Source organism: Thamnophis sirtalis, unplaced genomic scaffold (assembly GCF_051295495.1).
Source record: "Thamnophis sirtalis isolate CommonGarterSnake01/CBP01778 unplaced genomic scaffold, rThaSir2_p1.2 scaffold_3, whole genome shotgun sequence".
NCBI classification, from domain to species: Eukaryota; Metazoa; Chordata; class Lepidosauria; order Squamata; family Natricidae; genus Thamnophis; species Thamnophis sirtalis.
This window is the reverse complement of record NW_028261383.1, coordinates 26,238,218-26,252,831: the sequence shown is the minus strand read 5'-3', so window position 1 is coordinate 26,252,831 and position 14,614 is coordinate 26,238,218. Positions and strand designations below refer to the sequence as shown.

Here is a 14,614-nt window from a genome sequence, read left to right as displayed (position 1 = left end):
AGAACCAGGTCTTCAGCGCTTTCCGGAAGAGTGCTAGAATGGGAGCCATTCTAATCTCTGGGTGGGATGATGTTCCAGAGAGAAGGGGCCACCATGGAGAAGGCCCTTCTTCTGGCTCCCACCAGGTGTATCTCCCTAGGAGGGATGGGACCCGGAGCATTTCCTGTCTCCTCCACACCAAGAATGCTGTGACCATTATCATTGTGTGCCAGTTGTTGCACCCAAATCACTGTGGCAATCACACCTTCAAGGACCAGGTAGAAGTCTCCTTTTTTTCAGAGTCCTAAAGTCGTTAAACAAGTGGTAAATGAGGGCTTCCTATACAACTGAACATCTCAAACAATTCTCATTTTTAAAAACAGGTTAAGGGCTAAGCAGAGCCGAATCTGGTTAATGCATGGAGGGGACACCACCAGGAAATCCTATTTGGATGGGGAAACTAAAAAGAATAATAATCCCAAAAGCCAGCAGTGGCAGATCAGTCCCAGATTGTTGCCAAGAAAACAACATGTCAATAAAATAACAAGAAGTCAATTCTACCTTGAAGGAGATTTTTTAAATCTCCCAACCCACAGAAAATTGCAGGCAGCAGTTTTAAAGCCTGCAAAACCAGTGGAATTAAATCTGGGGTGGGAAGGAATAGGTAGCAGCTTCTCTGCTTTTACACCAAGGAGCAAACCAGGCAGCCCGGCTTGGTCCCAGCCCTTTCCTCCTATCTGTCTTCAACTCACCTTCCAGCTGCTGTTGCGACCCTGGGAAGAACAAGAGTCCCACCCTGCATGCCATCATCCTCCCAGGGATGAACAGGAAGAGGAAGTTCCTCTGGTCTTCTCCACGCCGGCATCCTCTCTAGTAATTTAATACTTGATGGTTTCAATGCGTTTTAACTCGTTACCGATGGGCTACTACACGGTATTGACAGCTATCTGGTCGCGTGCGTTGATCATTTGTACAGCGCCATCTAGTGGCTGAAAAACGCGTTCGTCCGATCTCTTTCCCCCAAGGCGTTTGAATTTGAGAGGTATTATTATTATTATACTTTATTCATTAAACATGAAACTCAGTCAACTGAGCATTCAAAAATGCATCATAAATACCATTGACTGGTGCGAATGGTTCATACGGGTTGCTGCCAAAGTCCTAGGTATCAACCAAGTACCTTCTTAAAATATAGGATGTTCCAAGTAGCAGTTTTTTGCAGATCCACTGGTGTTATTGCAAGAAGCTACAATTTGTTGATGTATCTTATAAAATTCTTGGACATGGTACCAAGTGCCCCGATGACAATGGGTATCACTATTACATATTTCATCCGTAATTGGGTAGTTTCAATGGCCAGGTCACGGTATTTTGTGATTTTTTTCCAGTTCTTTTTCTTCGATCCTGACATTTCCTGGTACCGCGATGCCAATAAATTGTATGTTTTGGCCCTCTACAATCATATCTGGCGTGTTGTGTTCCAAATGACCATCCATCTGTATTCAAAAGTCCCACAAGATCTTCACCTTCTCATTTTTATTATTTTATTTTGTATTATTATTATTGGTTAATCTATGGTGAGATTCACAGCCTTTGGGGCTGGTTGGTAGCTCAACAGCTCGAGTCCTAACCAAGGACATAGGAACTTATTATTATCATCATTATTATTATACATATATTATTAAACATGAAACTCAGTCAACTGAATATTCAAAAACACATCACAAATACCATTGACTGGAGCTAATGGTTGATTGAGTTGATGCCAGTGTCCTAGGTATCAACCAAGTACCTTCTTAAAATATACAATGTTCCAAGTAATGCAGTTTTTTGAAGGTCCGCTGGTGTTATTGCAGGAAGCTGCAATTTCTTGATTTGTTTTATAAAATTCTTGGACATGGTGCCAAGTGCCCCAATGACAATGGGTTTTTTTTTTAATTATTATTCATTAAACATGAAACTCAGTCAGCTGAACATTCAAAAATGCATCACAAATACCACTGACTGGTGATCATCATCATCATCATCATTATTATGTGCCAGCCAATTGATTTTGATCCCCACCAATCACATCAATTTTTCTCCAGGACGATCTGCCGTTAAACCTTTTCTAGTTTGATATACGAACCTAACTTAAGAATCGTTTGCTAAAATGGGTGGTGCAGAAATCAAATATATGAATAAAATGAATGAATGAATAAAATAAATAAATAATATATGCAAAGTGCACTGCAAATGTCAAGACAGGTTTTTTTGAATTTGCAGAAGTGCAACTCCCATCACCCACAGCCAGCACCATTTTAGAATTATTGGAATGACCCACAGAACCAATTTTAGTGCAATGGATTTAAAAGAGGTTTAATGAAATTGTCAATGAGAGGGGAAAACTCAACAAACTAAAAATCCGTGTCTTCTATTACTGACCAGCCCACAAAATCTACACAACATTGGGTGTGCCTAAATTACTCTTGGCATCTTGGGAGGTGCCATGTTTTGAGTTATATTTGAAAGAAGATTAGGGTGGAAAGTTAAACACCAAAAGATGTAGTAGTATGTAAGAAAGAAATACAACAGTAAATCTTGATCTTCTTCAAGAGCTGTGACATGGACCCAGGGAAAAAAGGTCTTGGGTCAAGGAGAATTCATTAAACATCTTTATTTTAATTCAAGAAGCCATTGCAAACTATTGACAAGGTTGTTCATCCTCCCTCAAATCCAGTCCCAATTTTCTATCCAGCTCCCTCCTTTCCATTTTTCATACGGTCTAATATAAAAACGTTTTCCTACAGGAGGAGATCCCATTTTTTCCTGGCATATACAGGTAGCCCTCAATTTACAGCAGTTCATTTAATCACCGGTTGAAGTTACAACGGCACTGAAAAAATTTGTGACAATTTTTCTCTTATGCAGTATCCCTATGGTCATCTGATCAAAATTCAGATGCTTGGCAACTGGTTCATATTTATTTATGAGGGTTGCAGTATCCCGGGGGTGGTGGTGGTGGTGTCATGTAATCCCCTTTTGCGACTGTACTACTAATTTAACAATTGCAGTAATTAAGTCGAAAAATGGGGCAAAACTCCCTTAGCAAATTTCTCACTTAGTAACATTCAATCTGAACTCAATTGTGATCATAAGTTAAGGACTACCAGTACTGTAACTATGGGTGGTCCTGAATTTATGACTGGATGCTTAGCAACCAATCAAGTTCGGATGGACCTCCACATGACCATTTATGATCCAGATTCAAAGTTCTAACAAGTCACCCCCCCCCCCCCCGATTAACATGATCCCATTTGGGGCACTTGGTAACCGGCTCACATTTATGACTGTTTGCAGTATTCCAGAGGCCACATGACTACAATTTATATATTTACTAGAGACGAGTTTTTACTTCTGGTTTCCAGCAAGAAAAAAACCCTCACACACATTGCAGACAATGGATTTGCTTTATTACTGCAGCTTTTGTTTTAACGACGGCAGCAAAAAAAGGTTGTAAAGTCAGGTGTGTTTACAGGGTGTCCTGCTTAAAGACCAGGCTGATTTACAACTGTAATTCTGGGCTCAATTACAGTCGTAGGTCAAAGACAGTTTGTACCGCCATTCTAATACGTCATCATCTAAACTTACCAATTCATGCAATTTCCTTTAGGCTACCTTTAATATCTATATAGACATGTGGAAATGGTTTTAAAATCTAATTTTTAGAAAGCAGGAAAACACTGTTACTCGCCTAAAGTGGGACTTGCCTCTCAAAACACAGAGGGTGGAGGAGCCTAGGCAGGAATTGAATTTCAATCAATCAGAATAGAGCTGGAAGGGACCTTGGAGGTCTTCTAGTCCAGCCCCCTGTTCAAACAGGAGACTCTCTACTGTTTCAGGCAGGTGACTGTCCAGTCTTTTTAAAAATCTCCAGGGATGAAGCAGGGAAGCTGTTCCACTGGTTAATTGTCCTCCCTGTTAGGAAGTTCCTCCTCAATTCCAAATTGCGTTTTTCTTTTATTAGTTTCCATCGTTTCTTGTCCTGCCCTCTGGTACTTTGGAAAATAAATTGACCCTCTCTTCTTTGCGGCAGCCTGGAATAATACTGGAATACTTCAATTTAATTTAATGGAAGGAGTTTTCTAATATTAAGAGCTATTCAGCTCTACAATCCCATTATTATCTTGAGTGATCCAACCATTTTCCCTAACAGTTGAGAGTGAGCACCTGTACCGCTCCAGACCCCCGCTGGATTCTAATCCCCATCATCCTTGATATTCACTGCCTGAGGTGAATGATAGTGAAAATACAGCAACAACTGGAGAGGCCAGGTTTCCCCACTTCAGCTCTACGGGAAGAATTTGCAAAGGCGGGAAAAGAGAAAACATCCTTGGCGTGAAATTCTTCCACATGGTTTGGCTTCGGATTGAAAACTTTTAATAGCCTTCTTTTGAACATGAACGAGAGATCAGAAGCCAGGGATTGTATTTAAAAAAAGGGGTATAGAAGAGGGGTGTCAAACTCAAGGCCTGTGGGCTGAATGCGGCACGCAGTGTACTTATATCTGGCCTGTGGGGCTGCCCTGGAGACAGTGAAAAACTGCCCCCCCCCCGGTGTCTCTGCCAGCCAAAAGGGGCTCCTGAGCTCTGTTTTTGGCTGCGACAGCCTCCTGCAACCCTATGTCAGCCAAAATGGAACTCCGGAGGGTTATTGAGCCCCAGCAGAGGGCTGCAGGAGGCCATTGCAGCCTAAAACAGAGCTCAGGAGCTTGTTTTGGCTGGCACACAGGCGCCCCCAACATAAGTGACGTTGATCTGGCCATACCCACCCCAGCCACGCCCACCCTGGCCCCTCAAGGTCAAACACAATCCTGATGTGGCCCTCAACGAAACTGAGTTTGACACCTCTGGTACAGAAGCAGCACCTCAGGGAGACTGCTAATTTAGCTCCCTGACATGCTACTTTTCAGTGAGCATGGAGATTTGGAATTGTTTTATGGAAAAACTCTCCTGCTAGGAACAGTTTTACCACATCTATTATTCCTAAGAGTTAAGGCCACTGTTCCCTTGCCACAGGCATTTGGGCCTAGTGAGAACGGATATTCTACTACTGTGTATTGCCCAATGCACAGCTTTTCCCTGGGATGAGCTCTTTAATACTTCATCCTGCACTGAACCTTCACAAGATTTATTCCTGAGTGGGTTCAGCAGGCAGGATTGTGAGGTTTCCAGGCGGTAACCTCGTGCAAGGAAGGAAGGAGGAAGCCCCCGCACTCTGTGTGTTAATCACCGTTCGCTCCTGCATTGGTTCGCTTGGGTTTAAGAAAACCAGGTCCTGAACTGAGGATTCTTCAACGGTCTGAGAGTACAGGCTCAGTCCGTTGTGGGTCCTGCTGTGTCGAACAAGGTGTGACCTCCGGTTGAAACTTTTCCCACAGTCCGTGCAACAGTATGGCTTTTCTCCCGTGTGAATTCTTTTGTGCCGAGTGAAATGAGACTGCCAGTTGAAGCTCTTTCCACATTCGGAACATTTAAACAGTTTGTCCTCCTTCTGGAAAAGTGAGGGGTCGCTGCAATTTTTCTCGCGGTCCACGCAGGAAATTGATTGGCCTCCCGAAAGGGCCACCTGGTGTGGGTTCATGATGCTTTTAAACAACGGGCTACGAGTGTAGCTGGTCTCTCTGTCCAGACATTGAAACAGGGGCTCCTCTGCCTGAGTGCCTTCTTGTGGATTGACTCCAGTGATTAGGAGTGAACAATGGCCGTAACTGGTCTCGCCGTTGGGCCATTCATGCAGCTGGTCACCTACGTGGGTGGGCCTGCTGGGGTTCAGCCCCGCAATGAAGATTGAACTGTGGCTGTAGTCTTTTTCACTTTCTGAGCCCGAATACGCCTGTCCCTCTGCGTGGGTCTGCTGGTGGGGACTCAGCCCTGCAATAAAGAGTGAGCTGCTGTCGTAGACTCTCCTGATTTGTAGCCCTCCACGTGGCAGGTCAGCTAAGTGGGTTGCTTCGTGAGTGCTGAGGTGTGATTTGCGATTGAAGCACTTCCCGCAGGCCGAGCATTTGTACGGCTTCTCTCCGGTGTGGATCCTTTCGTGCCGCAGGAGTTCGGAGGTCTGGCTGAAACTTTTCCCACAGCCTGAGCAGGAGTAGGGCTTCTCTCCCGTGTGGACCCTTTCATGCCGCATCAGTTTCGCCGCCTGGTTGAAACTTTTCCCGCAGCTCAAACAGTTGTGGGATTTCGCCGCTCGGTGAGCGGTCTCGTGCCGGACCAGGTTGGATCGGAGGCTAAAGATTCTCCCGCACTCCCCACATCCATAGAGTTCCTTCTCCGCGTGGGTCCTCTGATGCCGGTTGAGTTTGGATTTCTCGATGAAGCTTTTCTCGCACTTGCCGCACTTATACGGGCGTTCCCCAGTGTGGGTCCGCTTGTGCGTCACCAGATGCGACTTCCAATTGAAGCTTTCCCCACAAATGGGGCAGATGAACGGCGTCTCTCCGGTGTGCAGCCGTTTGTGCGCCAGAAGGGATGAGCTTTGGGTGAAGCATTTCCCGCAGTCCGCGCAGGAGTAAGGTTTCTCCCCCGTGTGGATGTTCTCATGCCGAATGAGGGTTGAGGCATGGCTGAAGCTTTTCCCACAATCCGAGCATTTGTACGGCCTCTCTCCCGTGTGGGTGATCCCATGTCGGATGAGGTCGGACCTGAAGCTGAAGCTCTTTCCGCAGTCAAGACAATTGTAGGGCTTTTGTCCCGAGTGGGTCCTCTGATGACGGTTGCGATTCGACCTTTCGGTGAAGCTTTTCCCGCAGTGGACGCACTTATAGGGCTTCTCGCCCGTGTGGATCCGCTTATGGGCCAGGAGGTTGGACGCCTGAGCGAACGTCTTCCCACATTCATTACAGGTTCTTGGGATCTTGGATCTGTGCCTTGTCTTTCCAGATGCACCCTGGCCCGGAGGCTGTGGGACCTGGGTGTAAGCCGCAGAGCTATCTCTTCTCTTTGCTAAGTGATATTGCCGCTGCCTCTCTGGGTTGAGATGCTTCACTGTTGGCTCTCCTTCCTCAAAAAACAAGGAAACCACTTTGCCCGCCGCGCCCGGGGATGTTCCAGTTTGTTGATTTTGGTTATAGTTTTGCCCTAACACATCTTCCTTCTTCTCATGGATCTGCCCACCACCTGCTAAATAAAAACAAACAAACAATTGGTATAAGAATATAATCTCAGCAGGCTGGAAAATAAAATCCTTCAAGAGGAATTAATTTTAGCTAACCTGTTTCTACAAATGTTATATTTCAGGATATGTCCTTGGTCCCCAAGGCATTTACCATGTGGGTTAGATTTCTTAGAACAGTCACGCTGATTTTCTAAGATTGGATATTCTAGTTTTTTCACTGAGGGGGGCGGTGGTGCTCTCTTGAGGTTGGTGGTTGTTGTTTTTTTGCACATGTGAAAATAGTTACAGACCCCTCACATCCTGGACATAAATTGTTTCAACTCCTATCCTCCAAACGACGCTATAGAGCACTGCACACCAGAACGACTAGACACAACAGCTTTTTCCCGAATGCCATCACTCTGCTAAACAAATAATTCCCTCAACACTGTCAAACTATTTACTAAGTCTGCATTACTATTAGTCTTCTCATCTTCCTCTCCCCTATCTCCTCCCACTTATGACTGCATGACTGTAACTTTGTTGCTTGTAACCTTACGATTTGTATTGATTGTTTCCTAGTATGATTTGATTGCCTATTTGTACTTTCTGACTATCTTTAAGTGTTGTACCTTATGATTCTTGACGAATGTATCTTGTATTATATGTACACTGAGAGAATATGCACCAAAGACAAATTTCCTGTGTGTCCAATCACACTTGGCCACTAAAGAACTCTATTCTATTCTATTTCTATTCCATCCTACTCATTACTAAAACTACGTAACATTAGTGTTTTTCATTCCACCTTTTATAGGTATTGCCAGTAGTAACTTTCATCCTGTTTTTCAGTTCCCCCAAAATTTGGCATGTTGGTCCCATAATAGATCTGTCAAAAATTTAAATAAGGAGCAGATAATGAGCAATTCGGTAGTTCAATGTTTCTCAAGTTCTGCTATGTTAAGATATGTGGACTTCAATTCCCAGAATTCTCCAGCCAGCATGAGCTAGCTGGGGAATTCTGGGAACTGAGGTCCACGCATCTTAAAGTGGCCACGGCTGAAAAAGACTGTTCTAAAGTATTTCTAGTTAGTACCACCTACCATTCTCCTGCATGCCACTTTCGTAGAGACTCCTTTGATTTATATCCGACATCAGGTCTTGATCCTCTGGAAAATACATAGCAACTTCTTTGAAATTCACTGGCATCTGAAAGACAAATCAAGTCCATTCAATGTTTGCACCATGTCTCATGTTAAGATCCACCTGCCTCTAAAAGATTACGGCCATGGTTACAGAAGCATGAAATTTCAGAAGCTGTAGTTGCTTCATAAGTCTTTGAAAAACCTGAATCTGTTCTCAGGTCTGGCATTCAACTGTATTTTGGATTTTGCAAATCACCAACGTTTCTTGAAGAGGAGCAGATGAAAACCAGTGATTCCCAAACTTTGCCTCCATTCCCCAAAATCTTTTATCTGTCTTATCAAATTTTGAGGGCTATTTATAAGATCCTTCCTTCAGCACCGCCATAACTTTCAGTGGTCATTGAACGAATGGTCATCACTCAAGAACTACCTGTGTAATAAAAAAGGTATCATTGGATGATCTTTATGTCATTTCAATAGATTACCACGTTTGGGAAAAGCACCTTAGAGATTACCCCTGGCAATTCCATGGATGTTCATCCCAATAGGAATATTCCGGGAAATTTTTGAATGTTGTTTATAGCAGTTAGACTTATATACCGCTTCATAGGGCTTTCAGCCCTCTCTAAGCGGTTTACAGAGTCAGCATATTGCCCCCAACAACAATCCGGGTCCTCATTTTACCCACCTCAGAAGGATGGAAGGCTGAGTCAACCCTGAGCCGGTGAGATTTGAACAGCCGAACTGCAGAACTGCAGTCAGCTGAAATAGCCTGCAGTGCTGCATTTAACCACTGCGCCACCTCGGCTCTTTAATGTCAGGGTTCCAAGTAACACCCACAACGAAAGAAAACTCCAAGGCTTGAGGTTCCTCAAAGTTCCACTTTTATTAGAGATGTCATATTGGCACATCTGGGAAAACCCGAATCTGAAAGCTTCCAGGTTTTCCCCACCCAAAGGAAAGTCCAAGCCCCTGCCCAGCACCCACATGTCCATCACATGGTCCAATCAATCAGTCATGCCACTCCAGGTGCAGGGCAAGATGTCCTTCACTCTCTGAGGAAGGAATGTTACTATGACTATATCTATCCCACTCCATATATTCCCCCAGCATTAAATGTGGCAGGTGTGAATGTAAAAGATGGCTTCCATTTACTACACTTTAAGTCAATTTCAATATCCCTATCATGATGGGGAAATGGTTTGAGTCATTACCCAAGAAGAAAAACCACATTTACCTTATTTTGAGTAATTTACTCACATGTGGGAAGCACTGCTAATCACTAGTGAGCCAGAAGTCAGGAGATTGTGAATTCAGGTCCCGCCTTAGTCATTAAGGCAGGCTGGGTTTGGGCCAACCACTAGGAGACAGTGAATTCTAGTGCCGTGTTTGCCACCTTCAGTTATTTATAAAAATAATAAAGGTGAAATGTGAATAAATAATCATCGTCATCATCACTCACAGAAGTACCCTAGCAACTCCACTGTACATTTTTTCTTCTAATTATTTTAGTGAAATGTAGTCAATTGAAATAACAATACAGTAATCATAATACAATAAAATGTAACTACAGTAAAAAGTTATTAAAAGGAATGTAAAAGGAAAACCCCTATGTATTTCTAATAGAGAACGAACACAAAATTTTAATCTATTAAATGTAGCTCACACTGTTGCGTTTTTTCTCATCCCTCTGATTTTTGTTTTTTTCAGAACTCAGTGATGCTCCTTTGTGTATGCAGATGATGTCATTTTGAATGCATAAATATCTACATTTAGAGCTTGAATGAGCAATGCAACAGTCCTGGTATTTGGGATTAGTGCTATCAGTGTTTTTCAACCTTTTTTGTGCAAAGGCACACTTTTTTCATGAAAAAAATCACGAGGCACACCACCATTAGAAAATGTTTAAAAAATTTAACTCTGTGCCTATATTGACTATATATAAAGTGTTTTTCCCACAGCACACCTTACACTATGTCACAGCATACTAGTGTGCCGTGGCACAGTGGTTGAAAAACACTGCTATAGATAACAATCTACCAAAATAAACAAAAATAAGAGAAGGAAACCTCCTATTTCAGCAAGGATGACATCTCTGTAGCTACACTGTAAACATTCCATCTTCATTCATTTAAAGTCTGTGTGCAATTGTGTCAGTTCCCAAAATAGCTATGGAATACAGGCAGTCCTTGACTTACGGCAGTTCACTTAGTGACCGTCTATGGAGATTCTCAGTCATCCAGGTCATAGATGTCCCAAAGGTGCTTTTTTTCAAGAGGCAAGTGGACTTCCTTGTTTTTTTTTCTTTGAAGGCGTTTCACTTCTTATCCAAGCAGCTTCTTCAGCTCTGACTGAAGGTAGGGCTGAATGAAAAGCGAAACTTCTTCAAAGAAAACAAGGAAGTCCAGTTGCCTCTTGAAAAAGTACTTTTGCATCATTTAGCGACCGCTCGAAGTTACAACAGCTCTGAAAAAAATGACTTATGACCATTTTTTTTTACATTTACAGCAGTTGCAGCATTCCCGTGGTTACATGATCAAAATTCAGACATTTGGCAACTAGCTCATATTTATGACGATTTCAGTGTCCTGGGGTCACGTGGGATCCCCTTTGGCGACCTTCTGGCAAGCAAAGTCAATGAGGGAAACCTGATTCACTCACCAACTATGTTTATAGTGATTCACTTAACATCTGGGGCAATCAAAGTTGTAAAAAACAAGGCAAAACTCACTTCACAACTGTTTTAACAACAGAAATGTTGGTCTTAATTGTGGTTGTAAGTCAAGGGCCACCTGTATTTAGTATTTCACCTGCTCAGAAGTTTACCGAGAAAAAAATCGAACATATGAGGGAGGTTTCTGACCATTTGCCTAAAAATGAGGCCTGGTAACACACTTTGACTGACAAAAATCACACTTCCTTGTACTATAGTCTTTCAAAACTACAAAACAAATCTCGCACTCACACTTACGACCATTGTAATACCCCCCGCTGTTCATGTGTGATCACAATTCAAGCTTTTGGCATCAAAGCTTGCATTTATGACTTGCTGCAACCTGCTGCGGTCCAGATATCGCAATTTGCAACTTTCTAGCTATTGTCACCCAAAACTGGATTCACTTAACGACCAAATAAATTGCCTAACCGCAGCGATCCACTTTACAACCATGGTAAAAATAGTCATAAAGTCAGATCCACCAGTCATGGGATACTCAGCTTACGATCATCTTAAGTTATGATGGAAATTCTGGTTCAGATTTGTCCATGGAGATTCTCAGTCATCCAGGTCACAGTTGCCACAAAAGTGCTTTTTTAAAGAGGCAACTTTAAGAGTTTTTAAAGAGTGCTTTTTTAAAGAGGCAACTAGAAAGCCCAGTTGTTTCTTGAAAAAAAAACAATCATATTTGGGTCTGGTTCAGATTGTAGTTGTAAATTGTTAACACTACCTGCATTTTTTGCATGAGAAAATTAGGCCCATGTTTTTTTTTTGGGGGGGGGGAGGGAAATTTCTATAAATAAAAGCAGCTGCCACCAACTGGGGGTTCCTGGACCACTGGTGAGAAAATTTTAGTAGTCTGCAAAAAAATTATTTGCATTTTTTAATTGCACTAAATACTATTTATCATTTTAAAAAATTCATATTAATGGTCTGCAGGATTTAAAATTATGAATTTAATGGTCCCTGAGGCCTGAAAGGTTGGTGACCCCTGAATAAGAGCAGCCCACAGCAAACCATGCAACTACTACCCTAATTAATTCGGCATCAAAGATTAATCTACCCAACTGGCCAACATCTGGATGATTTATAATGCCGCGTCGTTGCAGACATGCAGCCATCCTGGGATTTCACAAGAGGCTGCCAAATTCCAGAACAAAGCTGACACGGGTCTTTGCTATTAAAAAAAAACTTTAATAAAAGCGAATTTGCGCTTCTGAATCCAAATCCTCAAGAGGGCAAAGGAGGCGGAGAAGGCATTGCAAGCGAAGGAGGGGGCTGATGGGCTATAAAGTCCTGTCCTCGTTTTAGAACCAAGACACCTGCCCAGAGACTACAATGCCCGTTCTCCAAAAGGGCTGCAGAGGATAGGGGAGGAAAAAGGAGGAGAAAGCGCCCTGCCAGGGGTGAATATTCGGGGGGTGGGAGGGTTGGCTTTGTTTCCCCTGGCCCAAATCCACGCGGGGAACAGGATCGAATCCCGGGACACAACAACAACCAAACCCAGAACCAAACCCCGATTCGCCATCGTTCGCCTAGGAACGCGAGCTACTTTTTTTGCAAAATCGGCTTGTTGCATTACAATTTTTAAAATTGGAAGGGGGGGGGATTGACTCTCTTATCCCCCCCCCCCCATGAAGGCGCAGGGGCTTCGTGCGGAGGACACCCCTCCCCCGCTTCGCTTCCAGGCATTCCAACCTCTTGCAAAGTGACTTTTTTTTTGAGGGGGGGGGAGAGTGGAAAGGGTGAAAGTCCATACCTCGCACGCGGGGATTCGCACTTCGCAGCGCTCCGCCAGGCGATTCGGCGGCAGGAGACGGGCCCGGGCAGGGCTGGGCGAATAAACAGAGCGGGGGAAGAAGAAGAAGAAAGGGAAGCGGAGGGGGAGGGCATAAAGGAGGGGGAAGCTCTTATTATGATAGGGCGGGCGGGCGCCGCCTCTTCGGCCCCGGGCATGCTCGCGCGCCGCCGCCGAAGCTCGCGCGCTTTTTCTTTGCCCACAGTTGGCCCTTTGGTGTTGTTTTGATCACGTGTTTTCCTCCCCCTCCCCCGCCTCCTCTTCCCGGGTCGTTTCCCCCCCCCCCGCCAGTGTATTTGCATTCGCGGGAGGGGAGGGGAGCGGGAGGGAGAATGAATGGGAAACAAATACATCCTTCCATCGCGCGTTCCTTTTAGGATCATTCTTACTACGGATAACTCCTTCGTTGCTTTTACCTAGTGTGTTTTCTTTTAACAGGTTACCCAATGCTTGAATCTCTCTCTCCATCCATTATCCATCCATCCATTTCCCCTCTCCCCATCCATCCATCCGTTATCTCTCCACTGAAGGAAGTTAGCAAGCACCCCTTTACTAGAAAAATGAAATATCCTAGAAAATATTTAAAAAGGCAGAATGTTATATTTCCCTGGATGAGAAATGGTTTTAGGCAGGACTCGCTCTTAGTAGCCCCACCACCATTACCATCTTTGTCAATGGACCATTAAGGCCTGAGTCAGCCTATTCTACATAACAAAGATCTACCCCCTTCAGGCAGAGCCATTTCATTGCCCTTCATTGCACCACCAACCACGTTTTAACCTAATTTAGCACACAGACAACCTACAAAGCTAGCCATGACCTCTGAAGGCAACCAGCCAGCATACCACAGGAAGTTCAAAGTCCAGAGAAGGCATAAAACCCAGGGACTCTCAGCATCTTTTCCCTTTTTTACCCAGGCATGTGATCCTGTCCACCATTAAAGCATCTTTCCAAACAGCCTCCATGTCTCTAGTATCCTTCTCCCAAACTTGAAACTGAACCCAGATGGGCATTTCTTCCAACACCATCCATCCATCCATCCATCCATCCATCCATCCATCCATCCATCCATCCATCCATCCACCCACCCACCCACCCACCCACCCACCCATCCATCCATCCATCCATCCATCCATCCATCCATCCATCCATCCATCTATCTATCTATCTATCTATCTATCTATCTATCTATCTATTTTAGGAACACCCCTCTCACCAAAAGAATGAAATATTTTGGGAAATTTTAAAAAGGCAGGATAGAAATTTTTCTCTAAATGAGGAATGGAAAAAAAAAAACTTAAGGGAGACAGAAACCAGCCTCAGTCTCTCTTCCGCAAGCAGAAACGGAGGAGGGCAGCTTTTAGAAATGCAGATTTGATAATCCATTCAGAAAGACTGAGCCAATCTATTCACAAACACCTTCAGGAATTAAGATGGGATTAAGAAAGGACAGGACAGGATCTTGACTCCATTAAGAAAAGTGGGAACAATACTGGTCCATTAAGAAAGGCAGGCTAGAGGCAAAATAGATAAGAGGGTAAAATCCATTAGAGATGCCTTACGAGATTAGGACTAAGGAAGTATCTCGAGCCATTGCCAAACAAGTAAAACCAATGAAATAATAAAAACACACAAAGCAAGATAGCAAACAAATTCAGTAAATAAATTTCCACCGAATTGAGCTTCACCACTGGCAGCTTTCAAGAAGAGACTGAACTGCCATCTGTATTTTTTTGAAAATATGGGTTTTCTGATGGACTTAGGTGACCCCTGTGAAAGGGTCGTTTGATCCCCCCAAAGGGGTCTCGACCCACATGTTGAGAACCACTGCCATATATC

The 14,614-nt window shown here is 43.8% G+C and overlaps 1 protein-coding gene across 2 annotated transcripts; it reads right to left on the bottom strand.

Moving 5' to 3' along the window:
- Positions 1-3,409: 3,409 nt before the first annotated feature.
- On the bottom strand, positions 3,410-12,848 carry LOC106553357 (uncharacterized). Of its 2 annotated transcripts, none has more exons than XM_087711625.1 (3): positions 12,737-12,848; positions 8,220-8,325; positions 3,410-7,139 (listed from the first exon to the last, which is right to left on the bottom strand). In XM_087711625.1, exons 2-3 carry the CDS (start codon positions 8,323-8,325, stop codon positions 5,149-5,151), a joined length of 2,097 nt encoding a protein of 698 aa, XP_087567751.1. In that variant the 5' UTR covers positions 12,737-12,848; the 3' UTR covers positions 3,410-5,148. The 2 variants fall into 2 exon arrangements, with proteins under 2 accessions (XP_087567751.1, XP_087567752.1); XM_087711626.1 differs by having other exon boundaries at positions 3,410-7,142; positions 12,737-12,841.
- Between the last annotated feature and the right edge of the window lie 1,766 nt (positions 12,849-14,614).